At 38.2% G+C, this 27,843-nt stretch overlaps 1 protein-coding gene across 1 annotated transcript; it reads left to right on the forward strand.

The window, feature by feature from the left end:
• The first annotated feature begins 1,966 nt into the window (after positions 1-1,966).
• BPNT1 (3'(2'), 5'-bisphosphate nucleotidase 1) lies at positions 1,967-22,279 on the forward strand. The gene is made up of 9 exons (XM_024750477.1): positions 1,967-2,123; positions 6,243-6,370; positions 9,615-9,719; positions 10,412-10,519; positions 11,899-11,947; positions 13,167-13,258; positions 17,660-17,857; positions 20,249-20,354; positions 21,397-22,279. Exons 2-9 carry the CDS (start codon positions 6,251-6,253, stop codon positions 21,543-21,545), a joined length of 927 nt encoding a protein of 308 aa, XP_024606245.1. The 5' UTR covers positions 1,967-2,123; positions 6,243-6,250; the 3' UTR covers positions 21,546-22,279.
• Positions 22,280-27,843: the final 5,564 nt, after the last annotated feature.

Here is a 27,843-nt window from a genome sequence, read left to right on the forward strand (position 1 = left end):
TAACTGGAAAAGGTACATGCACCCCAATGTTCATAGCTGCATTATTTACAAAATTGTCAAGGTATGTAAGCAACGTAACTGTCCATCAACAGATGAATAGATAAACTGTATTATGTCTATAAACAACGGAATACTTCTCGGCCATAAAAAATAATGAAATTTTGCGTTTGCAGCAACATGAATGAACTTGGAGGCCATTATGCTAAGTGAAAAAAGTCAGAGAGAGAAAGACAAATACCGTTATGATATCACTTATACGTGGAATCTAAAATATACAATGAACTAGTGAATAAAACAGAAAAGAAGCAGACACAGATATAGACAGCAAACTAGTGCTTACCAGCAGAGAGAGCGGAAAGGGAAGGGGCAATATAGGAGTAGGGGGAAAAGGTTATTATGGGATTATATGAAATCATGTGCAAAATTTTTGAAAATTGTATAGCACTATAGAATTTAATGAATCTTTTACCCAATAAAAAAAATGGGGCTTCCCTGGTGGCGCAGTGGTTGAGAATTCACCTGCCAATGCAGGGGACATGGGTTCGAGCCCTGGTCCGGGAAGATCCCACATGCCTCAAAGCAACTAAACCCGTACACCACAACTACTGAGCCTGCGTACCACAACTACTGAGCCTGCGTGCCACAACTACTGAGCCTGCATGTCACAACTACTGAGCCCACAAGCCACAGCTACTGAAGCTCGCATGCCTAGAGCCCATGCTCGGCAATGAGAGAAGCCACCACAATGAGAAGCCCACTCTCCGCAACTAGAGAAAGCCTGTGCACAGCAACGAAGACCCAATGCAGCCAAAAATAGAAATAAATAAATTTATTTTTTTAAGTGAAAATAAAATAAAGCATATGAAACTAGGAAAATAAGACAAAAAAAGGCTTGGACAGATTGTTGTGGGGTTTTCTGATTGTTTTTCTTTTTTAGCAACGAGAATGCAGTGATGGGTTATTTAATTTTAAAATGTTTTAAAATAAAGCAGTTTTATTAATATAAAGGATACCTTTAACAAAAAAAAAGACTGTTCCCTTTGATAATTTTTCTTACCCCGAATTCTACTCTGATGAAACAGTGGGTTTGGCTTTCTAATTAATCAGAGAATTTCTGTCTTTGAATGGATGAGTTTAAACAATTTACATTTGTTGTTATAACTGATATGTTTGCTATTAACTCTGTCATCTTATTTTATGTTGTTATATTTTAATCACAGTGCCCTACTTTTCAATACTGAAAAAAAAGATCATTGCCTCTTCGCTCTGCTGTTCTCACCAAAGGTCGGCTCCCACATGGACACAGAAATACAGGCAGACACAAGAAGTGTGCTCCTTAAATATATGGTGAAAGCCAAAATGAATAAACAGGCAATTTTTGGTTTTGCTTGTTTGTTTTTACCTTTGGCAGTGCAATAAAAGTCGTAATTAGGTTTTTTTTTTTTTTCTGTTCTTCAAAAAAACAAAAATACTTAATATGGCACATCCGACCAGGAAGAGAAAAAATCTCCCAGGACTAATCAGTAGCCGAATGAAAGGGTCACAGACCCTTTCAGGAATCTGATAAATGCTTAAAAAAATAAAATAAACGCTAGTAACACACTTTTGCATAAAGTTTTCTTAGGGGGAACAGAGGTAGGGGCGTCGCGGACCACCCGAAGCCAGTCCACAGACTCGTAGGGTTTCGAGGTTAAGTAGCCGCCTGCCGCCACGGGGCGGTATCACTAACCCGACAAATATCTTAAGAGTAAACTGTGCGCACAAAGTGGATTGGAAGACACCTGAAACCAGAATCATTACTTAATACACCTTTCGGTTTGACTTTAGGGGACTGGAGCCTATGGAAAGCATGGAAAGCTTGGAAAGCTTGGAGAAAACGCGGACGGGTGGAACTTTCCGGCGGGTCTAAAATCAGACCGGGCGGTGGCAAAGTAGCTGTCCTGCGCCTGCGCCGAACTTCCCGCATGCTCAGTAGCTGAGGTAGGTTTAGTCTGCATCCACTGATGACCTATCCGCGGAGGGTAAGCGCTGTACTGGACGCTGCGGGGGACCTGTTGCTTGGTAACGCTTTTTTGGTTACCCCTGAAGTCTCTTTCGTCTGACTTGGTGCCAGTCTTGTCACTGTAAGTAATTTTCTCTCCTGCGGGGCAGCGCAAGGGCCTTAGGCGGATCTGAGTAGTTTATTGGTCCCCTAACTCCACCCCTCTGCACAGATATGAAGAGATTCAAAGGATTTATGTTAAAAAAAAATTACGCAAATCAGAGTACTTCTCCAGATATTCCGATATCGGACCTAGATTCTTCAGTGTCAGCATTTTGAATGTTTACCTGTACTACTATTTTCGTGCCCCGGGATCTTTTTATGGCCATATGTTGTTGAAATAACAAGGCAGCCTTAGACGGTGAGTTCTTTAGTGCATCCAAATTTAGAGACTGTCTTACGCCTAAAATTAAATATCGTTAAAATAGCAGACATTCTTCCTACTGCCTTTTCTGGTTGTAGACTTGTTTTATTCATTTAGATTCCCTGAAAATGTGATTGCTAGTTTAAAAGATGTGTACATTTTACTGTTAATAAGATTTTCAAAAAAGCGGTTTCACCACTTTACATCCTCGCTAATAATGCTCAGGAGGATCTTCCCTCACACTCCAGCCAACACTGGGCAAACTTTCTTATCTATGCCAGTCTTACATATGAACAATCATTTCTCATTGTTTTAGATTGCATTTCTTTCATAATTAGTGAAATTGAGCATTTCACGATTTAATGGCCTTTGCTTTTATTTTTCTAAGTATTGCCTATTGGCGTCACTTGCACATTCTTCTGTTGAATCATTCATCTTTTACATATTGGTATATGTAAGCCCCTTATGCAACAAAATTAGCACATTTGTCTAGTATGTGATACAAATTTTTGTTATCATTTTGTCACTCATCTGTTTGCTTTGTTTATGGTATTTTGGCTATATAAACATTTTAATTTTTATGCCTTCAGATTTATCAATATATAATGGATTCTTGGTTTTAGTCATGTTTAAAAGTGCTTTTCCAAATTTATAAAACATTTCACTCATGTTTTATCCCCATACTTTTGTAGTTTCATTCTTTACTTTTAAAATCATGCATTGATCTGGAATACACATTGATATAAAGAAGGCAAAAATATTCCAACACTTTTTTAAAAGGTTAGCAATTGTCCCCACCGTTTTTTGCACAATTAACTTTCCTCCATGATTTGAATTATCACCTTTAGTGTATTTGGATCTATCTCTGGAATTTATTTGATTGCATTGATTTGTCTCTCAAATTCTGCCCAGGACTAAACTTTTAATTACTATAGTTTTATATCATATTTTGATATATGCTCATTTCTCTTTTTTTCAGAATTTGCTCTGTTATAGTCAAGTTCCAAAAGATAAATTATCTTAGTATTTTGATTGGGAACTCACCATTTATTTAGTTATTTATTTTTCTTTCTTTTTTTTTTATGGTTCTGGCAGCTTTATTGAGGTATAATTATCATACAATCAATGTAAATATTTAAAGTGTATAATTTGATATAATTTGTTTATCCACTCACCTGTTGAGGGACATTTGGGTTGTTTTCAGATTTTGTCTGTCACAAATAAATCTGCTATAAACATTCACGAAGAAGTCTTGGGACTTCCCTGGCGGCCCAGTGATCAAGAATCTGCGCCTCCAATGCAGAGGGCACGGGCTCGATCCCTGGCTGGGGAACCAAGATCCCACGTGCCGTGCTGTGTGGCAAAAAAAAAAAAAAAAAAAAAAAAAAAAACCCAAACAAACAAAATTCATGAAGAAGTCTTTGTGAGCACTTACACTTCTTTCTCTCTTGGCAAATAGCTAGGAGTGGAATGCTGGGTCAGCCAAACTGTTTCCCAAAGTAATTGCACCCTCTTACATTCCCACCCGCAATGTGTGTTACTTTAACCAGTGTCTTGTGAATGATGAGGTCTCCCACTGGCTAGTGGGTGCATGAACTCCCAAGCTGTGTGAGCTCTGAAGATCACACCTACTGTTCCTTCAGGTAGTTTCCTCACCTGCCTGCACTGATTAGCAGGTCTCCAGAGGTCTCTCTGGTACTCTGCCCTGCACACTCCTATCATCTTGGCCTCCGCAGACACCCAGCTCCATCTCCTCAACTTGGATACTACTGCACTCCCCCTGGGTTCCGATTTCATCATTTATTTTAAGAACCTAATCCTCATATGCTCACCACCTTTATATTGAATTCAAGATACCTCTCCCAGGCTATGAGAAGAAATGGATCATTGATTCCTATTGTTTTTGTCCTTCTGAACTAGCCATGTTGACAGCTGTAAAGATTCCTCAAATGATAGGATATTAGGTTGATTGCCTTAAATGTTGTACAACCTTTTTTCATACTCCAAGCCTCAAGCCCAGAACATTATGAAAAAGAACCTGTGCTGTGATTCTGGGTCATATTGGTAATATTATATCCTCAGAGTCAAAATAATGTTGCAGAAGCTATAGGATTTTTTTTTTTTTTGCCATTAACGCTGCCCTAATGTCCCTGCAGGATAGCCAGCAATGAGAATAATCATTGTAATATGGTTAGCCAGCATTAGTTAGTGCTTACCTTGTGCCAGAGACTGATTTAATAATTACCATGACTCACTATTGCTAGCTCCATTTTACCAATCGAGGCACGGAGAGTTTAAGTGGCTTTCCCAAGGTCACACAACTAACGTGTGCCAGAGCTAGGAATTGAACACAGGAAGTAGGCTTCAGTGCCTGTGCCTTTAATCCCTGTTTTTGATGAGCTTTCAGAGAGACGTGCTTACCAAAGTTAGTGTTTTACAAGCCAGAAGGTGTAAAACTGGTAGAGAAGGAAGTACAGTGGATGTAATCTGAACTGCTATAAGGAAGTTAAGGACTTGCAGCTTCATTTTATTGACATATTTGATAAGTATCCTTTCTACATCCTCCTCTTCCACAGCACTTTTGAAAAGATGCATTCAACAAATTTTTTAAACTGTATTTAAGTTAATGGCTAAAGAGAAAAAGACAGTCAGGGCCAGAGTCCTGCAATCTGTCAACCAGCGACCCTTTTCCAGCTTGAAAGTGAATCATGAATAAAATTATGGGGTAACATTGCTCACCTAGTTATGAGTACACCTAACAGTGGCTCAGGATGGGGGATGAGGGCAGTTGGACCATGATTCAGTCCCAACTAAGGCTCAGCCCACCCCACTGGGAATTTGGAAGCTAGGAAGGCCCAGCAGAATTGGGGTGGCAGCCCAGCTGGAGTGAGGAATGGCCTTTACACCCCCCTGTTGACCAGTTTCAGGTGAAATGACTCTTTCTCAGCAGATAAATTCCTAAAGAAAGGTGGCAGCCAAAGACCATCTGTTGGCAGCCCTCTCAACAGTGGGGAAGTAAGTTGGCAGCCCCAGAGGGAATCTGGGTGATGTATCCCAGCATCAAAGCAGTCAATAAAATTGCAGGATTTGAATCTGTATTTTCAAAAAGGAAAGTACTTGATCCTAAAGACTGTTTTTTTCATGTTTTTTATTGGGCCAGGGGCTGCTTGACACTCATTACTTTTCCAAATGCTTGGTCTTCAGTCCAGTGGTTATCCTGCTTGTTCTCTTTATTTTGCTACTGATGAGGATGGTAGCCAATAACCAGCAGATTAAATTTTATTCAATCTCTAAAGGAATATTCATTGAGTTTCAGAAACTAAATGTAATCACATGCAGTCCCTCCCCTTTTTAATTATTTCCCACATACACACACATCCCTTATGCTCTTCATACCTCTGTCAGCACTTACCAGTTTTATGTTATAGACATTAGCTTACAGTATTTTACCCTCAGCCCACCAAAATATTAGCTCCTTAAGGGCAGATATTATACCTTATTTTTTAGCCCCTGCAGCACGTCCACAGCTTTTGTACATTACACTTGTCATACATAAAACTTATTCACATGTTTGTAGTCCTGGGTCAGTTACCCCCATGCTTCAAAATGTCCCATCTGCAGAGAAAAAGAATACTATAGAATTTATTGGGAGAGCTAATGCTGAAATGGAGTCTTTTTCCAAGTCTCTCTTAGTAAATGTTTATTAGAGAATCTATACAGTTAATTGAAGCAGTCTCAAGTAAACACTCAATACCAATATGTTGAATTGAATTCAAGTAAATGAAACCAGCAGTTGGCTTTGAAAGTAACATAACATTTCTCTCGATTTTCCTTTAGGGCACATCATGGCTTCCAGTCACACTGTGTTGATGCGGTTGGTGGCTTCAGCATATTCTATTGCTCAAAAGGCAGGAACGATAGTCAGGCGTGTTATTGCTGAAGGAGACCTGGGTATCGTGGAGAAGGTACTGAAAGTCTCGTCTCATTTTATACCAACTCTGTTTTTGTCCCTTGAGGTTTAGCTAAAAGGATATAATAATCTGGACAGGCTTTAATAGTTGAAATACTCAATGGCTCCCTTATGGAGATTGCAAGACCCTTAGTTCAAATGGGCTCCATTTCTGCTCTGCAGAGGACTCTAGACTTCCTACCTCCAAAACCTTTACTTATATGACTGGACCTTCTAACCGCTGTCTAGCTCCAGAGCACTGGAACCAAGCTTCATATCCTGAAGTAATCTACTTCATGCAAAGCCGTGCAGTCCTTGGTGAACTTGACATGTTTGGTAACATCTGGCATTTAAATAAGTATCCCCTATATTCAAAGCTTTAAAACGTTTTTTCTGCATGGAAAAGAAACCTAAAGCAAAGGTTTTCTTTCCAGCATGGTAATTGAAAACTTAGGTAAATTAACAGAAAGATAGTTTATAGTGGTAGTTGATTCTTAAAAGAAATCCCACCGTGCATGTGTTCTAGTTTAAAATATAATTTCTTCCACAAGATTTGATAATTATTTCACATTACAAATTTTTTTGTTTTATTTTTGCGGTACGCGGGCCTCTCACTGTTGTGGCCTCTCCCGTTGCGGAGCACAGGCTCCAGACGCGCAGGCTCAGTGGCCATGGCTCACAGGCCCAGCCTCTCAGCGGCTTGTGGGATCTTCCCGGACCGGGGCACGAACCCGTGTCCCCTGCATCGGCAGGCGGACTCTCAACCACTGCGCCACCAGGGAAGCCCTGTCATAATCTTAAAGGAAAATTGTATTGTAATTTTTCCCAAGTGGGAAAATTTTAGGATATGATAAACATTTTAATGATTTGAAATAGAGATGTAGTTAAGATGCTCCTTTATGATTAGTCAAGCATCTATTTAAGGCTATTTGTATAAAAAAATAAGGACCTTATATATAAGTAAAAGACAACTTAGAAATAAGTTCCTGTGAACTAATTATAGGATATTCAACATAACTACTTTTTAAAATTAAGAATAAATATCACAAGAACTAGTGAAATAAATCTCATTTCCTTTTTTGATAGATTTATGGGCTTAATAGTATAGGAAATAGATATAGGGTATCTTGATTTTGAAATCAAAATTGATTTGAATCAACTTTTAAAAAAATTTGTTATGGTCCCTCATTTTCCATTTTCAAAAAGCATTCAAGCTATTTATAATATATAGATGATATCTCTCATCCCCCATCCTGAGCCACTGTTAGGTGTACTCATAACTAGGTGAGCAATGTTACCCCGTAATTTTATTCATGATTCACTTTCAAGCTGGAAAAGGGTCACTGGTTGACAGATCGTAGGACTCTGCTCCTGACTGTCTTTTTCTCTTTAGCCATTAACTTAAATACAGTTTAAAAAATTTGTTGAATGCATCTTTTCAAAAGTGCTGTGGAAGAGGAGGATGTAGAAAGGATACTTATCAAATATGTCAATAAAATGAAGCTGGAAGGGCTAGTTGTTGTATTGGATTACAGAATAAGTATTCAAAACAGTTGCAAACTCTGAGAAAGGTGGGCCAAATTCAACAAGATATTACAATAGGAATAAAGTCCTATATTAATGTTCAAGTAATAAGGGGGGAGTCTGATTCAAATTTGTGTGAAAAAGAGGTTTTAGTTGATCACATACATGCTCAATGAGAAGCCAGCTACTTGTAAAACAGTAGTTTTAGTAAAACAGTAGTTTTAGTTTTAGTTTTTAGTTTACTACTAGTAGTTTAGTTTAGTTTTTAGTTTACTACTACAGTAGTAAAACAGCTACTTTCAGAAGGCTACTAATCTTACTGTCTTTTCTTTTTTATTGTTTTCTCTATTATGAAACGTAGGAAGTGGAGAAAAACAGCAAAAATACAGAATCATCTATTAGGCCAGCACAGCCAATATTTTGGATCATATCTTTGCATATTTTTCTCTTAGCATTATTTATTTTGCTTAAATTGATTTTCTCTTGTGATTATATTAGATGGACCACTTTGTAGCCGATAGCTAAAGAGTAATAGAAATATAGTGTTCAAGTTAGAAAGAAAGATAATAACCTAACTGTCCTCTCTACTGGTCAGACACTTCTAGTACTTTATATCCACTTGTTGACACCTCATTTTAAAAGAGACAGGGCAAAGACAGATTTGTCACACAAAGTATCTAGAATGGTGAGATCTGGCACTATGTCGGTAGAAAGAGCAGGGAATATTTTATCCTAGAGAAGAGTTGGGAGAGCTTTCCTCATAGAGTTGAATGGCTATCAATGTGTCTTTTTTTCTCTGGAGCAGTGGTCTCTAAACTTGATTGATAGGTAAGTAATCTTCAATTTCAACAATTAATTTAAGTAGTTTCATTCCACAGATATTTACAGAGCACCTACTGTGTGCCGGGCACAATTCTTTAGAAAATAAAACAAAGATCTCTGCCTTTGTGGCATTACATTCTAGCAAAATTGTTCTTTACCTTGAGATAACCAGCAAACTTCACTGTGGCAGAAAAGAGTTTGATTTTCGTAGTCATTCCTTATCTCACTACGAAGTATTGCAAAAGATCTGCTATTTAAAATAAAATAATGTGTAAATCCACCTAAACAGGCATGTATAAATTGCAACATGTCCTAATTCTCTGAAAGCAAGCTAAGCAAGGAAGTGGTCACTGTCTTTCACAAGGGTGACTATATGAGTTACGGATTGAGTTGAGTGCCATAGGTGAGTTATGTAGTAAATACTACTGCCATTCACTTTTATTTTTTTTATAGTTTAGAAATAAAAATTTTGAAATAAGAAATGACGAATCATTCTGAGGACCTCTTGAATTATTAAAATTAGGATTGAGTGGAGTTTATAGAAAGATCCATATAAGAAATACCTTTTAAATAACTAAAGAGTTATTTATTATTATTAACTGCCTTGAAAATTGTGAATTTCCTGTCTGTCAACCTGCTTAAGCAAAAGATTAATGTAGAGATCTTATAAAAGGAATTTGTGAACTGGGGGAGAAAATATTCTAAGTAATTTAAAAGCTCCTTTACAAACTTTAGCCACTATAAATCCCATGAGAAAGACCCAGCCAAGAAACTGTCTCATATGGTGTTAAGCTTGATCAGTCTTAAAACAGACAGTGTAATTTAAATGGATATAGATAATCACGCATGAGGCATCAAAGATGCATCAAAGATTTCATACTTAGTTCTGCTAAAATGTGCGTTCTTTGTTGCAGACCTGTGCAACAGACCTGCAGACCAAGGCGGACCGATTAGTTCAAATGAGCATATGCTCTTCTTTGGCACGGAAATTCCCCAAACTAACAATTATAGGGGAAGAGGTAAGAGTATCATATATTTTTTTAAATCCCTGTTTACTGTATGGAGTTGTAATTGCCCCTTTAGTGATTTATACCCTACTTTTATGATTTCAAGCATTATATTTTTGTGTTTTAACACAAAAATAACTATCATGTTTCTTGGACTTTCAGAAAATATCTGCTTTTAATATTTTGGTTTATTTCTAGGCCACATATGTCAGTTCTTGACCATAGATGATACGGTTACTGTTGTGACATTCAACATACAAAGTATAAGAAGGGTAGAGTTCTAGAACTTTGGAATAAAATGGGTTTTATTGTTCCTTTTTTTTTTTTTAAATTAAGGCTTATTTGCATACTTATTCAAAGACTAACACTGTGAAGGTGAACGACTTGACATCTCATGTATTTGAGAGTTAGACATAGCTGATAGCAGAGTCACTTGTGTAAATAGGTGTATAATACTTAAAAATTCTTTTCTTTTTAATCCTTGTTCAGGATAATGAAGTTGGGATCCTTTGTAATCCACTTTGATGAGCCATACGTGGTTGTTTTTGGAATTTTATTCAGTGTGCTTTAAAAGCTCTAAATAGAAATGGTAAACAGGAAGGACTAGTGAAACCTGTGATACTGCATTTCTTCTTGTTGCTGAGACAGACGGTATTCTGTAAACAGGAAACAGCTTCGGTCATCATCAGTGTTCTCTGCTTTAGGATCTGCCTCCTGAAGACGTGGATCAAGAGTTGATTGAAGATGGTCAGTGGGAGGAGATACTGAAGCAACCATGCCCATCACAGTACAGTGCTATCAAAGAGGAAGACGTATGATCCATGTTATTACTTAACTTTCTATTAATCTTCAGTTTTTGTCGTAGTAAAGGAAATAAACTTTGCCATCATGATGAAAACTTGGTAGTTATAAAACACGGGAAACCAGGAACTTGAAATCTTTCAGAGCCAACATATAAGTGCCTGGCAACCATATGGGATGTCTGACCTATTAACTTCGAGTTCATTTTCTCATCCTATTGATTTCCTCTTCACTCTAAAACTGTTATTAAAAACACTTTTGGGGGAATTCCCTGGCAGTCCAGCGGTTAGGACTGGGTGCTTTCACTGCTGGGACCTAGGTTCAGTCCCTGGTCAGGGAATTAAGATCCCGCAAGCCGCGTGGCATGGCCAAAAAACAAAATACTTTTAGGGAGAAAATCTTATTTGTTATTTAGTAAATTTGGTAGGAAAACATTTCATTGGTAGTTGGGGCTGGAAGGAGATGAAATGGATTGCTACCTTATATTTTTGGAAGGCCATAAAAATTACCCCCCTTGCTTTTTATTGCTTAAATTAAATCTATGACTTCAGATAACTATCAAACTTCTTTAATTTTTGAGTTTTAATTTATGTAACACTCATTTGTTGAGCACTTACTATGAGTAAGGCACTTTGTTCTGTGATATGCAGTATAGAAAAAAAAGATGTGGTGTCTCCCGTCAGAAATATGCCCTCACAAATTTACATCAAGCATCTAGTGTTTAATGGCTGCGTATCCTGAATCATATTAAAAGTCCTAAGAAGAGGGGACTTCTTTTTTATGCTACTGCCAGTTTTATAAACCATTCATTTTTCTTGGCCGCATATACATGTGTCCTTACGATAATCAGACTGTCATTATTTATCTTAAATCAACATTTATATATAAAAATGAGTAGCATCCACACAAAACGTTTTTGGTGCCACTTTAAAGTTTTCCTTATATCACCATCTAGAGCCCAGGATGTTCATGGCCACATGTTTAGTGTTCAGGTAACAATAAACTTTTACCAGTTAACCATTTTATATCAAAAAATTTTTTTATTGAAGTATAGTTGATTTACAATGTTGTGTTAATATTTTACTTAATATTTTACTTTTTTACTATTATTTTTAATTTTTAAATTATTTTTATTTTTTAAAATTATTTTTAATTATTATTATTTTTTTAATTATTTTTAATTATTTTAAATTATTTTTATTCTAATTATTATTTTTAAATTTTTAATTATTATTTAAATTATTTTTTAATTATTACAAAACTGATGACATTGGCTTAAGCCACCCATAATATAATTTCAAAAATTAAAAAAAAAGGTAGTTTTAGTTTATCCATTTAAATCAATTTTATAAATTTTATATGCTCAATTTGGACATTTCCTCTTTTTTAGCTTGTGGTCTGGGTTGATCCTCTGGATGGTACCAAGGAATATACTGAAGGTTGGTATCTCTTTTATATTTGTATTTGACAGCAGTAGGACTAATATATGATGTTTAGTTGTAAACATTTAATCTCCTTCAAATACCACCCCCCCCATACTCCACCAGTCCCACAATCCTAATGTCCCCTAGATGAAAATAACTAACATTAAACCAATGTAACCGAAGGGACTATACTGAACCCCCAGCTTTATTGGGTAGAAAAATGATGAAAAGTGTCACTGTATCGCCTTGCTCTGCCACCATCCCATGCCCATCCCTCGCTTGCTTCCTCTGCGAACTGCTGTCTCACTTCACAGCCTCACCTCTAAAGATGGGTTTTGAAACACAGTGCAATATTTCTCCTTCCTGAAATTATCTAAGATGAGCAAAATTAGAAGGCAGCAAATTAAAATAAAGTTGGCAACGTTAAAGTGAGAAGTGCCAGGCTCAGAGCCAGAGTGGTAGGTTTTAGGAGTGTAGCATAAGCTTAGATTCTTATTTTTGAGAGGAAGATCAACGTAGGTTTTCTTATATTGGTTCTCAGCTGAAAAAAGAAAACTGTCTCGTAATTCCTAGAAAAAACTCTCTCTGTCCTTGGATGAGACATATCTACGATGAGTGAATCCTGTAGTCCGTGTGAAAATGTCTCTGTAATCCATTGAGAAATAGGGGCGCTCTAGGCAGCTTCAGTGAGTGTAAGAACACCTAAACAGCTCGTTCAGCTCTCAACCCCGACCTCCAGAGGTTTTGATTCACTACCTCTGCAAAGGAGCCTGAGAATCTGTACTGAAAAAATTGAGCCAGTTAATTCTAATGCTGCTTGTTAGTCCATTGACCCCACTGTGAGAAATCTTAATTTAGAGGCTTGAAATGCAAACCTAGAGAGTAATCCTGCAATTGAGAGTGATCTAGCAGGCAGAGGTGAGTCGGATGGTGGTAGAGGGGGGCACAGAGGAATCTACTGATGATGGCTGCAGAGTTATGGCTGATTTACTTGATTGGTTTACAGATTATTACTAATGAGACCATGAGACCATGTGTATCAATTCAATTAAGTGGCTGTAGTCCCTACTTCTGTCCCTGGTCAACTCTCATAATTTGTGTATCTTGCCAGAGTAAGTTTAATCATGGATGAATCATTGTAAATTCCTTACCTTTATTGCAAAAATAACTTGGAGCCATTGATGTGCTGTAACCTGAGAAGGTTATGTAATTGATACAAATTTCTTCTTTTTAGGTCTTCTTGACAATGTAACAGTTCTTATTGGAATTGCTTATGAAGGAAAAGCCATAGCAGGAGTTATTAACCAGCCATATTACAACTACCAGGTATTACTATAAATGATACCAAAATATTTTATTAGATAAATAATTATGGTATTATATGATTCTTAATGTTATCTGATCCAATGATTTCTAGCTTGGTTGCACATGCAATCATCTGGGGGAGCTTTTCAAAGTAAGGATTCCCAGGTTATACCCCAGATGTATTGAATCAGGTCCTCTGGGGGGTGTTGATGCCAGGAATGTGTGTGTATGTATGTGACTGTACACAGACACACTGTATGATTTGCACATATTTGTTATGTATGCCTTATGTTTCAAATGATAAGCAAAAGTTTGGGAATTACTGATATGGCTCTTGGTTAGCTTGGTCATTGAGACACCTGATTTACAGGTGGTGCTTGAAGCACGTTGAAGAAATGAACCATTTCAACCAAGAAAAGAGGCTAGCCATGTTGTTTTGCAGGTAATACTACATAGTGCCTAAATTATAGTCAGCATTAACTAAACATGTTCTTGTACTCTTTTCTCTCATTTTGTCTCTCTAATCTGCTTTGACCTTCTACTATACTCCCAAGAAATTGTCTTCCTTAGAAGTAAGAGGCTAATGTAATTCCAAATCAGGAATATACTGTTAGATCACATTAAATGTTAAAGGAAATGGTTGCAATAAAATACTTAAGGTATTTACGTTAGTGTGACCTTGATAGAACTTTGGAGAAACAAAGTAACCAGAGTGGGGACTATTACTTCTGAATCTCCAATTTGAGTTAAGAGCAGAATTAATCTCTAGTTCTAAGATAAGTTTGTTGTTTTTAATATCATTTATGTGATTATAACTTTTTATTTATAATCGTGTGCATCTTACGATTATTCAGCAAAACTATTTATGCATTCATTACTGGGAAAGTCTCACATTGAACTGCTTAACAGTCCGTTAATTCTTTTTTTTTTTTAATTAATTAATTAATTTGTTTATTTTTGGCTGTGTTGGGTCTTTGTTGCTGTTCACGGGCTCTCTCTAGTTGCGGCGAGCAGGGGCTACTCTTCATTGCTGTACACGGGCTTCTCATTGTCGTGGCTTCTCTTGTTGCAGAGCATGGGCTCTAGGCTCATGGACTTCAGTAGTTGTGGCACGCGGGCTCAGTAGTTGTGGCTTGCAGGCTCAGTAGTTGTGGTGCACGGGCTTAGTTGCTCCACGGCGTGTGGGATCTTCCCCAGCCAGGGATCAAACCTGTGTCTCCTGCATTGGCAGGCAGATTCTTAACCACTGTGCCACCAGGGAAGCCCCATTAATTCTTTTAATATGACTAATGTTTATACAGTATTATATGCAGACACAAGTTTGCAGTTATCATGTAAACTTTAAAGCAAGCTAATACTGTTACTTGAAATAGGGGCATTTAATTCATAGATAATATTGCAGTGCATGGCACCTTCTATCAGAAAAGGATCTAAGCGCTTAGGAATTGTTAAAAATTTCCATCAATTATTTCTAAGATTAGAAAAATTGTATTCATTTTCCACAGAACAATGAAAATCAAAAGTTAAGGGAACCCAGGAATGAAGCAAAGGTGAGAAAAATAGCTAGGCTTTTGGCTGCACTGGTAGGCAGAAAAGAGGTAGGCAACTTGTGGTACCCCGGTAGTCACTGTCTCTCCCACGTACCAGCTCATTTTCTCCTGCTCTGCTTCTCTCCTTTGTTACCTGTCCCTTCACCACATTCCCTTCTGTACACTTTCTTTCCCTCTTCTCTTCCTTCTCTCTTGCTTATGCCTTAAAATTTGTTGCAACAAGGAGAAAAGTTGCTTAGCTTTGTTGGTGGTTTTCAAGGCTGAATGTCCAATGTAAAGTCATTATCATCATAGCTAACATTTATCAAGAGCTTACTGTGTACTGACAGACTCGAGGGATTCACATGCATTATCTCATTCTGATACTCAGCAAAGTCCTTTAAGGAAGCCTTTATCCCTGTTTTAAAGAAGAGGAAACTGAGACAAGTAACTTGCCCTAGTTGGTCAATGGCAGGTCTGGTATCTAGACTGCAGTCCAAGCTCTTAGCCACTGCTCTACATTGCTCTCTTGAGCCAGATAGAAGACTTTTTACACTTCAGACTTTATTACTGCTTCTAACAGATCCTGAAGCTGGGAAGCACTCAAAGGAAAGAGCATGGAATAGTGCAAAGAAACCCAGTCTGTCTGTATATCGGAGGTAGCTCCTTAACCATTAGGAATCTTACTGAACTCATCGGTAAGGTGAAAATGTTAGCCTTTTTTACCCCCAGACAGTTGGTGTGGGAACTCTGAAGGAGAGAGCCTGCAAGAGAGGCTGAGAGATCAGGAGCACAGAGGAAGGCTAGCTGGCTGCCTCATGGGATTGCGTTTACCTCATCAGGGGGCCAGATTCCACGGTCCCATTCTCTTTGCTGACATATTCATTCACAGAGGTCATATGAGTTTTTAGGGACCAGAATGCTCATGTCCTCAATTTAGTATGCTTTCCTTTCTTTTTCAGAATAACTGGAGAGCTGAATTAATAAATAGGTTTCTTGGGCACATGAAATTAGTCTCAGCAATTGAGCTGAAGCATAACGAGCACACAGAGCCTCTCTGTACTTTTCCCATTCCAGCCTCTCCTATAGTGTAAACTCAAGAGGGAAGAGGGGAAGCACTTGAATATACACTGAGCCCCCAGTGCTTGTTTTTTGGTTCCTCTGTTGCCCCATTTGCTGGGAGTGCTGTCCGCACAAAGCCTTCAGCTCTCAGCCTCTTTGGGGATCGCCTCACCTGTGAAGAACCGCCTTGCCAGTGACACGCCCATTCCCAAGGCAGTCCATTTCTAGTGACTGATGATTGGAGGGGTGTAAAGTCCTGGCATTTCATCCCAGTTTGGGATGTGTTCTCCCCAGTTTGGTACAACTCTGAAGAGCCATTCTGGCTCCAGAGCTCCCATGGGGTTGGCTGAAGCTGTGTGGTCGTGTCTGCATCACAGCTCGGTTTCTCCCTCTGCCCACTCCCCTCCCTTCCACAGGTGTTGATCTCCGCTTCCCAGGGAATCCAACCCTGCAGCCCAAGCATATTTCACTATAACAGCACCCAGAGTACTGCTGTAGGGTAAATAAGATGATGTGTGTGAAAGCATTTTGAGAAGTAAACCGAGGTAGTCTACTAGTTTAGTGACGACAAACATTGGCTTTTTAAAAAATTTTTTATTTATTTATTTTTGGCCATGTCCTGTGGCATATGGGATCTCAGTTCCCCAACCAGGGATCGAACCCACGCCCCCTGCAGTAAAAGTGCAGAGTCTCAACCACTGGACCACCAGGGAGGTCCCGAAAAATACTGGCTTTGAACACAGATGAGCCTGAGTTTGATTATGATCTTCTTAGAGTCCTTGGTCAGGTTACGGAATGATTCCAAAACTCATTTTTCTCATCTGTAAAATAAAGATGATAATACTATCTCATGGGATTGTTCTGGGGATTAAATGAGATAATATATGTAAAGCACTTAGTATGGTGTGTGGTACATGTTTAGTATTAAGTAAAAATATATGTCTGTATGTCTACTCTATTGATAGAGTGGTATTTTGACGACTTTGTGTTAATCTTTTATGCATCAGGTTTACTTTCCATGAAAGCGGCCGGTTCTGTTTTTCTATATGAAGTGTATAGTTATAACAGTGTGGCTGAAAGGTCTTTGAGTGCTGCAAAGGAAAATACAGATTCTGGGATTGCACTGTCATTGTCATTTTACCACCCCAATTGTCAGTAAAATCTTTTAACCCTGACCCCATTATACGTGGCCACTCTTCAGTATCGGCATATTCACTCGCTTTGTCTCTATAGCAGCATTATTATATTATCACCATTACCTATTCCCATAGTAATGTGATCCTCATTGTTCCTTGGACAATGAAAAGTAATCAATACATGGTGTTTCATTTCCTGGGGACTTTACGTACCTTTTGCAAACAGCTATTTTCAAATACAGTAATGAGATTGTTGGATAATTCTGAAAGGAACAGGAATCAGTATGTGATGTTGCCTTTCCTGAAGACTCCAGGGAATAACCAGAAATTCCTTTCCGTACCGTTGGAACCCAATTATTATTATTTTATTTGGCCGTGCTGTGTGGCTTGTGGGATCTCAGTTCCACGACCAGGGATAGAACCCAGGCCACGGCAGTGAAAGCCCAGAATCCTAACCACTAAGCCACCCGGGAACTCCCTGAAACCCAATTATTAACCAAAACAACAATGAGAACGATCAGTTGATGTTCTCAGGAAAATTTCTCTGTCGATGATACTGCTTTTGTACTTTATAACATTATCATGTTTTTATTTTTAAAAAATCATGTTGCTAATATAACTAAATGTTCTATTTATGGCGAACGTTTCTCTCCAAATGATGACAAGCTTTGCCATTGTTTCACCCATTTACATAGGCAGGACCAGATGCTGTGTTGGGGAGAACAATCTGGGGAGTTTTAGGTTTAGGTGCCTTCGGGTTTCAGCTGAAAAAAGTGCCTGCCGGAAAACACATTATCACAACTACCCGGTCCCATAACAGCCAGTTGGTTACGGACTGCGTTGCAGCTATGAACCCTGATGATGTGCTGCGGGTGGGAGGAGCAGGAAATAAGGTACCAAAATCCATCCATCATCTACCCTGAAATGCAATTGAATTATTAAAAGAAATACTGCGCTGTTACAAAATGTGAAATAAGAGTTTGGGAGAAGAGATTAAAGGTTGTAATTTGCCATTAAAGACACATTTCAGCAACATTTGAATTTTTTTTTTTTTTTTGGCCGTACCACGCGGCATGTGGGATCTTAGTTCCCCAACCAGGGATCAAACCTGTGCCCCCTGCAGTGGAAGCGTGGAGTCCTAACCACTGGACCACCAGGGAATTCCCTGAATTTTTTTAAAATGTTGTGGTTCAAGTCTTTTTTATCTAAGAGAATTCAGTGATAAGCCATTTGGATAAGAACCCGGGCCTCTTGCCAGTCCTCATTTTCTCAAGGATCTTCTTGGATTACTTCCCAGACCTTTCTTCTACAGACTCCAGGATGGGCCTGCCTGCCCCTTTCTGGATACTTACCCCATTCATTCACCTAGGCTCCCATCCTCCTGAGAACATTGTGAATTGGAACACAATTTGATCTCCATCCCTGATCTCTTCTCATCTGATTGCCCCTTGGTTGTCATGATGACATCCATCAGGTATCTCAAATTCGGCATCCCCAGTTGGAACGCATCCTCTTTCTACCTGCCCCCAGATGTGTTCCTCTCCCTACTTCCTATCTGCTTAATGGCACCGCCATTTTTCTAACTGCTCTAGCCAGACATCTGAAAGCCATCCTAGCCTCCTTCCTGCCTCACATCCTATCAATCTGATCCTACCTATAGATCTTCTTAATTCTTCCCTAATGTCTCATCCATCTCAATCGCCAGTGCCTTAGGTGAAACCTGACATCATCCCTCAACCAGCCTTTACAGCAGCTTCCAAAGTGATCTCCCTCTAAAAGCATTTACTTATAAGAGGATGAAAAATGGAAGTTTAAAACTAGCAGTATTTTGAAAAAAATGTAAAACATTTCAAAGTAAAAATATATTCCTGATAGTCACTGAAATATGATTTCTCTTTGCCCCTACTTTTGTAACTACAAAATGCCATTACCTCTTTTATTCCCAAGGAAGTACCATTCCCCGTAGGAGCAAAGTCCCCACCCTACACAGCTCCCACCTTTTCTCCTTGCAAAGACCTTGTTGGGCAGTTCTTAACTTTTCTGCATCAAGGACCTCTTTGAGAATCGGACGAAAGCCACAGTCCTTCTTCCCTGAAAAAATATACCTGGCATAGTTCTTGGCACATAATAAGACTTGACACAGATTTCTTAAAAGAAAGAGAAAGCTTTTACTCAGAAGTCTGCAGCAAGGGTTAATGGTTTGAACGTGTCATTGAATACAGTAATCCTAAAAAGAATAGCTGGTTACCTTGTGTTCACTGAGGCTCTCCTGATTCTCCCAGGCTGGCCTCTTCATCTCAATATTTGAAGTCTGAATTTTACGGCACTAATTACTTTACAGTATAACCAAAAAATAAGACAAGCAACTAATGAAAGGCTGATAGCAAGTTACTGCTATGAGTCATGCGGTTTCTGTCGGTGACCTCAAATTTTTTTTTTTTTTGGCTACACCACGCGGCATGCGGGATCTTAGTTCCCTGACCAGTGATCAGACCCGCGTCCCCTGCGGTAGAAGCATGGAGTCTTAACCACTGGACCACCAGGGAAGTCCCTCAGTGACCTCAGTTTTGTATGGATATTACAGGGCATTAGTAAGATGACTGTTTGATTTGATTTGATTTTTTTTTTATTTATTTACTTTTTGGCACACTGTGCAGCTTGCGGGATCTCGGTTCCCCGACCAGGGATCAAACCCGCACCCCCTACAGTGGAAACACGGAGTCTTAACCACTGGACCGCCAGGGAAGTCCAAGATGACTCTTTTAAAATTCATACTTTGGTAGCAGAAATAGCAACAGATATGATACCAAAACAAAGACTTATTAAACTGCTTGTTAGACTAGTCAGCATCACATATCTGTTAGGACTTATTACAACCTATACATTATTGTACTGGTTGATATTTCTGTATCCTTTATATAATAATGGTCAAATTTTTACAAGATTAAAAAGCTTTATTTTTTCTGCAACAAATATATATTGCTTTTACTGTAAGAAGAAAAGACAGCATAAAAAAGAAAACCTTATTTTAACTAACTTAGAATATAGAGACCATTCAGATATCCTCCTTGTAGCTCATTTGACTTCTTTTTTTCCCATCAGATACTACATTATTATGCATGTATTCTATATGTTTCTTCATAATACTCATTTACACCTGCTAAAGGCTTTAACCCAAGTCTGACAGCGGAATTGAAATATACTGATAGAAACAAGCAGTTTCTCTTTTATTTGTACCTCAGTTATTTCATGGTTGAGGGATGATTATTCTCTTAACCTTACAGATTATCCAGCTAATCGAAGGCAAAGCCTCTGCTTATGTATTTGCAAGTCCTGGATGTAAGAAGTGGGATACCTGTGCTCCAGAAGTCATTTTACATGCTGTGGGAGGTTAGTCCATTTTATTTGGGGGAATTACAGTTTTTATACAGTTTTCATATTATGCTAGGACATGATATTTCAGTAATGTTACTTTACCTAGACTCTTAGGATATAAAAGATAGAAGGAAAGTTAGAGGTTATCCAGTCTAAGCTTCGCATTTCATAGGTGAGAAAGTAGATTTTCAGTGAATTCATTTTCCTTTAGTTACAGTTTCTCTTTTGGACCTCGATCTGCACACAGTTCATTTAATTAAACCCTTATTAATTTATGGCTTTAATGCTTTTAGGGTTTTTTTTTCTTGAAAAGTAAAATATTCATCATCGTCCTCATTAGTTGCTTTTGAGCCAATATTGTATTGGTAAATGTCTCAGTGCTAGTGCTTAAAGATTATAGAGTTGGAATGTTTTTAATCTGCCTGCAAAAATACTACAGATATATACATAGCAAGATGATTTTTCTAATTCAGATAGACATCAGATCACATCTACTCTTAAACACTTGATTTTTATTTTATCATTTCTCCTGGTACATTATTGTGTCGATATCCCAGCATATTACATGACAAGGAAGTTAAATTCATCGCGATCCATTCTCATTAGAATATTAAATGAGACTGTAACACAGTTATGTTTTATGAACATACTTCACTTAAACTCTTACCAAATAAAGTGTTACTAATAAATGGTAGAATGAAGAAAACACTTTTGAAACCGGGAATCGTGGGTGATGGAGTATAACCAATAGGAAATGTAATCACTCCAGGAAAAGAGAAATTAATTGATACTGAGAAGTATAAATTGAAAATACCAAGTGAAATTATTTTAATCAGGTAGAAAAAATAATGATTTAGCCTTTAGTTAGTCAAGTTTCTCTGTAGTCTTAAATTGTAAGTGAATTAATACTTAACCTTTGTGGTCATGCATTGTCTTCCTTATTTTATCCAGAATTCAATGGATATTGTTATATAGAGAAGCAAGAAGCTGTTAGAAATAACTAGAAACATAATGATCCGATCAGCCATTGACATTGTATTGATGTTTTTTTCCATAGGCAAGTTAACCGATATCCATGGAAATGCCCTTCAGTATAACAAGGAAGTGAAGCACATGAACTCAGCTGGCGTCCTGGCCACACTGAGGAATTATGACTACTATGCAAGTCGAGTTCCCGAATCTGTTAAAAATGTACTTGTTCCTTGAAGGGAAATCCCGTCGACTCACCAGGAGAAGGACTTGCTCCTCAAAAACTAATTGGATGGAATTTGAGCTCTACCTTTACTTCATTCATTGTTGATCACCGATTTACATTTGGTTACTTAGGAGTAGAAAATTGAATTTTTAAACATCTTGATTAATGAATCAACCAGACCAATTTTGACATCTGGAAAACTTGTAAAGTCAGTATATTTCACATTTCATTTCTCCTCCTTTTATTTGGAGCAGTGAAAGTAAAGCTTAGTTCCAACTGGCCATCCTGGCGCCCTGTTGAATCAGCATTCCTGTTTTGTAAACCAGATTTCTTTAGGGCACAGAACCACAAGTTATTACCTAAATCTCATTCTTGTCTTTCACAGTAATGTAAAACGTTTTCCTACTCCCATTCTGAATACATTAAAATATCATTCTATATGTTGATGAAACATTTTGGAGGAATATTTCTTTATAATAAATTATTTAATTCTAGCTCTCTCTGTTATTCACCAGCTTTTTTTGTTTTTAAGTAGCTGGAAACTATGTATTCTCTGCTGTGGGCATTACTTTATCCTTATGGCATCATTATGCAGTTTAACTGTGGAAAGTTAGGTAATTGCTCCTATTCCTTCCAAAGGAAGATTATAATGTATGCTATCAAAATTATTCTGACATTCTGCCTAGGTTTTTATTGTTTAGGTCTCTGTCCTGTGCTTTTAAATAAATTTCTCTCATTGTATTAAGCAAGTGGTTTAAATTAATCATTCCCAAACCCACTGCATGTCAGAATTACCTGGGAAGCTTTTCAGAAAATACGAATTCACAGGCTCCAGCCAAGCGGTTTTGTCTTAAAATTCCATGTATTTTAAGACAGCTACTCCAGAGATTCGGTAGTCATTTAAGTGTAACACTCACTAGAGACGGTGTTGGAGTACTGTTTTCACAAGGCAGCTGCAGGAAGAGGTCTTTGTGGCTTTGACACCATTGGCCCCTCTCCCTCTTGCAACTCTCTTCTCACTGTCCTGTTTTTCTTCTTCCCCCTAATAGCCACTCCTATTCAGTCTCCTTTCTTGGTTTCTCTTTGTCTCCCTTTCCTTGAATGTCAGTGTTCACCATGATTCTGTCCTAAATTCTCTCTAGATGATCTAATCCACAAATATGGCTTCACTTAAGGGCCTTTTACCCAGAATTCCAAAATCTGTATCTAGAACTCTCAAACTCTAGATTTCTATACCCAAAAGCCTACTTTGATGTCTCACAAGTATCTCTGAATTATGTCTAAAAAACTCTTCATTCTTGCCTACCCCTCCCTAAATTATTTTACAAATCCCCAAGGTGATCCTGATAATTGGCCATGTTTGGAAAGTACTTCCTTCTAAGAAACGAGTTTTCTGTCTACATGAAAAGAGTGGACTAGAACTAATATTTTAAAAAATCTAAGTACAATATGAGAATAACTTTGAAGTTATTTTCTATAGGCTCTTATATAAAAACTTTATCCAAGTGACCTATTTGGAAGTCTGCATTCTCTCTCCACTCCCATTTCTTCTACATTAATTTACACACTCACACAGCTTTATTTCTTCCTTGAATCACTGCAGTGTCTTCCTGTCTAATCTTCCTTCCTGCACTGTTACTCCTCTCCAATCCATCTCTCATTGGCTCCAGGTTTTTTAAAAAGTCAAATCTAGTAATGCCACTCACTTCCTCAAAAATCTTTTATGGCTTCCTATTGCCTTTAGGATAAAATGCAAGTTCATTACAATGACATGTGAACCTCTTGATGTTATAGCTTCTTCCTTCTCCAGGATCACCTCTGTTCACTAACCTGTATTCCAGCCATGCTTAACTATTTAAAGTTCCCCCAACATACCCTGTTTTCTCTCACCTTGGCCTCCATTTATTCCATCATTCATTTACTCAACAAATATTTATTGAGCACCTGCTGTATATCAGGCATGGCTCTAGGTACTGAACATTCAACAGTGGACTTAAGTCTGTTCCATTGTTGAGCTCATGTTCTTGTGAAGCAATACAGATAATAAGTAAATGAAATTATTTTAGATTGTGGAAAATGCTGTAGAAGAAATCAAGCAGGAAGATGAGCTGGGAAGCGGCGGAGGCAGGGAGGGAGGTGGGGGAAGAAGATATCCGGTAGATAAAGTGGGGATGTCTTCTCTGAAGAGGTGATGTCTGAGCCGAAAACTGGCTGGAAAGAGGTCAGCCATATCGAGAGCTGGGATTATTAGTAGGAATAATAAGCACATTGTCTCTGAGAAGAGAAAGGAAAAAAACAAACACAGAAAGGAAGCCAGAGTAGGCGGAAGTAAGGTGAACAAAGAGAGGAGTGTTATAAAGTGAGGTCGGGGAGGCAGGCAGGTGCCACATCATCAAAACCATTTTTTTTTTTTTTAATTTTAAGGGTTGAGGGAAAATGAGAGTGGCTATTGAAAGGTACAGAGCTTTTTTGGGGGAGGTGATGAAATGTTCTAAAATTGATTGTGGTAAGGATTGGATGATTCTGAATATAGTAAAAGGCATTGAATTGTACTCTGTAAATGGGTGAATAGTATGGTATGTGAATTTTATATATATATATATATATTATATATATATATATTTTTTTCATGGTATGCGGGCCTCTCACTGTTGTGGCCTCTCCCGTTGCGGAGCACAGGCTCCGGACGCGCAGGCTCAGCGGCCATGGGTCACAGGCCCAGCCGCTCCGCGGCATGTGGGATCTTCCCGGACCAGGGCACGAACCCGTGTCCCCTGCATCGGCAGGCGGACTCTCAACCACTGCGCCACCAGGGAAGCCCCGTGAATTATATTTTAATGAAGCTGTTAGAAAAAAATAGCCACATGTGGCTAGTGTCTACTATACTGTATAGCACTTCCCTATATCCTCTTTCTGGTTTATCAACAATTTTAACAACCACTCACATCTCCAGCAAGACATTTCAGCTAATAAATGAAAAGGAGTCAAAAGGTACAAAGTTCCAGTTATAAAATGAATAAGTCATGGGGATGTAATGTACAGTATGGGGACTATAGTTAAAATACTGTACTGCATATTTGAAAGTCGCTAGGAGAGTAGATTTTAAAAGTTCTCATCACAAGAAAAAATATTTGTAATTATGTATGGTGACAGATATTAAGTAGACTTATTGTAGTGATCATTTTGTGATCTATACAATGTTGGTATCATTTTCAAAAACACCTCAACTAAGCCCCAGATTTATAATATGCAACTGCTACAGGATATTGACATCTAGGCATCTAACAAAAATTTCAAAAAACCGTCTGGGACCAAAGACTGCCAAACCTGTTTTCCCTCCTGTCTTCCCTTCTTAAGATGATGTAACCATCCACCCAGGCATCCAACTGAAATCTAGTAATAAAACTAGACATACCTGCTTCCAGCATCTTATCTCCACCCCTCCTGCAGCATCTTATCGGTTACCATCAATTCTACCTCCCAGATATGCCTGAAACTTGTTCTCTAGTCTCAATTCTCATTTCCACTGCCTTTGTTTGGGCCTTTTAACTTTTATCTTTTATCTTCTCCATATGGACTTAACACCTTAACTGATCTTTTTACCATCAGTTCTGCCCACTCCAGTCCACCTGCTCTGCTACTGTCAAAGGCATCCTTATAAGATGCAATCCTCATCGTATCTCTCATTGCTACTTAAAACTCTTTGCTGACTTCCTATCATAGGATAAAATCTTGGTCCTCATCATGATATGTAGAACTCTTCATAATTTAGGCTCTGCCTACCTTCCAGCCTTTTAATCTCGAATTGCCAAAGTATTTTACATTCTGGCCATAATGAACTAGTCAAAGTTTTCCAAATACACACAGCTTCCAAATATATGCAGCTTCCAAATACACCCATGTTTTAGCTCATGTTCTCCTCTGACTTCTTTTTTCCATCCCCTAGATGGGTTATCTCTTACTGGAAGCTTTCCTTTACTATTCTCTCCTCCCTCCCCCATTCACCATGGATAATCATTTTCCATCTTCTTAGCTACCTTTGTACTTTGTGCAAACATTTATTATTTTTACTCTCATTTCCAAAATGTTTTTAGAATGAATGTATTTTTTCTATAGCTGCATGTATCCCCCTGTATAGTAATTTTTATTTATCTGTCTTTTTCACCTATAAGACTAGGCTCCTGAGAGCAGGGACTTTGTCTTTCTTCTCCATATATCCTGTTCATGTACGAAATAATAAGGGTTAGGATGTTGTCTGAATCTCAGTAGATGTTGAAAATACCTATGCTTGATTTAAAAAAAAAATCCTGTTAACCTTACAAGCAATTTTCCTTAACTGGATAATGAGTATCTATTAGAAACCAGCAGCAAACACTATTCTTGATAGTGAAATAGTGACATTCTCACTAAAGTCAGCAGCCAGACCAATATGCTTTTGTTCAACATTACCACTGCTCCTATTCAGTGTTATTCTGGAAAAATGAAAGAGATAAGCCTTCAGAGATACAAATGTTGCATAGAAAGAAAAAACATATCTATCTAGAAAACTCAGCATAACTAAAAAAGAACTCTTGGAACAAATAAAAGCATTTAACAGATAGTGACATTAAGATCTAAGACACTTAGTGCTGTGTCTCGCTTTCCTGAATGCAGGTTTCTTTTTGTGTACCACAGCTCTACACTCTTTTTATTGTTTTTATTGATGACATCCCCTTCCTTGATGATTCCATGCTTCTCAAAATCAGTGATCTGGGGATGTAATGCTCAGCACGGTGACTATAATCTGGGACTGGGAAGAATAAAAAAACTGGAAAACTCTAAACAACTGGAATAGGTATCATTACTTCCTAGCACTAATCTCACCAGTAAACAGTCCCACTCTCTTCTGAACTCTTAAAGCATCTCTGGACTCAACCATCATTGGGCCCCTGGAATGTTCTGCTTTGTATTGCAGTCTTTTTAGAACCTTCTGTTCTGTTTGACAGTAGTAGATGTACTGAATGACAGAGATGGGACTAAAATGATCTCAAAAGTTAAAATTTAGCAATATTTTAAAAGAGAATATTGGCTCCATCAAATCCTCTGTGTGTCAAGATAAGGGTAAACTGATACATGCAAGGTCTTATATTAGATAACTGGAGGATGGAGAACTCTGGGGATTTTCATTGTTTATAATCTTACTATGAGTCAACAATTTAATGTGGCTGTAAAAAGCTGGTATGGTGTATGTTAATAGCACTGTGATGGGCAAACTAAGAGAGGCAATGCTTCTGCCTTCTGCCCTGATCACACCACACCCAGAATGTTTTGTTCAGTTCTGAGTATCCCATTTTATTTTATTTATTGTTTTAATAAATTTATTTATTTTTGGCTGCATTGTGTCTTCGTTGCTGCACATGGGCTTTCTCTAGTTGCGGCGAGCAGGGGCTACTCTTCATTGCGGTGCACAGGCTTCTCATTGCTGTGGCTTCTCTTGTTGTGGTTGTGGAGCACGGGCTCTAGAGCGCAGGCTCAGTAGCTGTGGTGCACGGGCTTAGTTGCTCGGCGGCATGTGGGATCTTCCCAGACCAGAGCTCAAACCTGTGTCCCCAGCATTGGCAGGCGGATTCTTAACCACTGCGGCACCAGGGAAGCCCTGAGTATCCCACTTTAAGAGGCATACTGAGTAGCAGGAGTTATGTTTGGAGGAGGACAGCCGGGATAGTTTAAAACTATCACTTGAAGGAGACATCTATCCTGGAGAGCAAAGGAATGGGAGACATCATGACAGCCTTCAATATATGAGAGATTGTCATGTGGAGGATTCTAAGCCTGTAAGCCTCAGAGGAGAGTGGACAGAGGTACAAAAAAGCAGATTTAGGTGCATCTAATAGTAATAGGTGTTTAGAAACAGAGGGAGCTGTCTTGGGCAGTATTAAGTTCCTCATCATTGAAGGTGTTCAAAACCAGATTATTTGGTTATTCATTTGTTGAATAAATGATACCAGGATCCTCTGTACCCCTAGTGCATTATGTGGTAGAAGACCATATAATGGTCAGCATGACCAATCAGTATGAAAAGAAACTTGAAAAGAGATCCAAGGAGTTCTCAGCAAATAAACAGAAGTATCTAACAAAAGATGATTTAAGACTACCCTAATTTCAAGTAGAACATTTTGTCTAATTTACTGACTGAGATATAACATCAATAGAGAATATGAGGCTGAACAGGTTATGGGACCAACTTTACAAGGCTTTTTGTGTTTGTATATATGTTTAAAAGACAATCTGTAAAGACGATGTTTAAAAGATGATAGATAAGAAAATCCA

The sequence above is a fragment of the Neophocaena asiaeorientalis genome, unplaced genomic scaffold, assembly GCF_003031525.2.
Source record: "Neophocaena asiaeorientalis asiaeorientalis breed wild unplaced genomic scaffold, Neophocaena_asiaeorientalis_V1.1 scaffold430, whole genome shotgun sequence".
NCBI classification, from domain to species: Eukaryota; Metazoa; Chordata; class Mammalia; order Artiodactyla; family Phocoenidae; genus Neophocaena; species Neophocaena asiaeorientalis.

What these genes read in the sequence shown, in the direction of transcription:
- BPNT1 (XM_024750477.1), top strand. Translation starts at nt 6,251, where the DNA reads ATGGCTTCCAGTCACACTGTGTTGATGCGGTTGGTGGCTTCAGCATAT. An exon ending in ACCTGGGTATCGTGGAGAAG is followed by an intron (nt 6,371 to 9,614) that starts GTACTGAAAGTC and finishes TCTTTGTTGCAG; the next exon opens with ACCTGTGCAACAGACCTGCA. An exon ending in TAACAATTATAGGGGAAGAG is followed by an intron (nt 9,720 to 10,411) that starts GTAAGAGTATCA and finishes TCTCTGCTTTAG; the next exon opens with GATCTGCCTCCTGAAGACGT.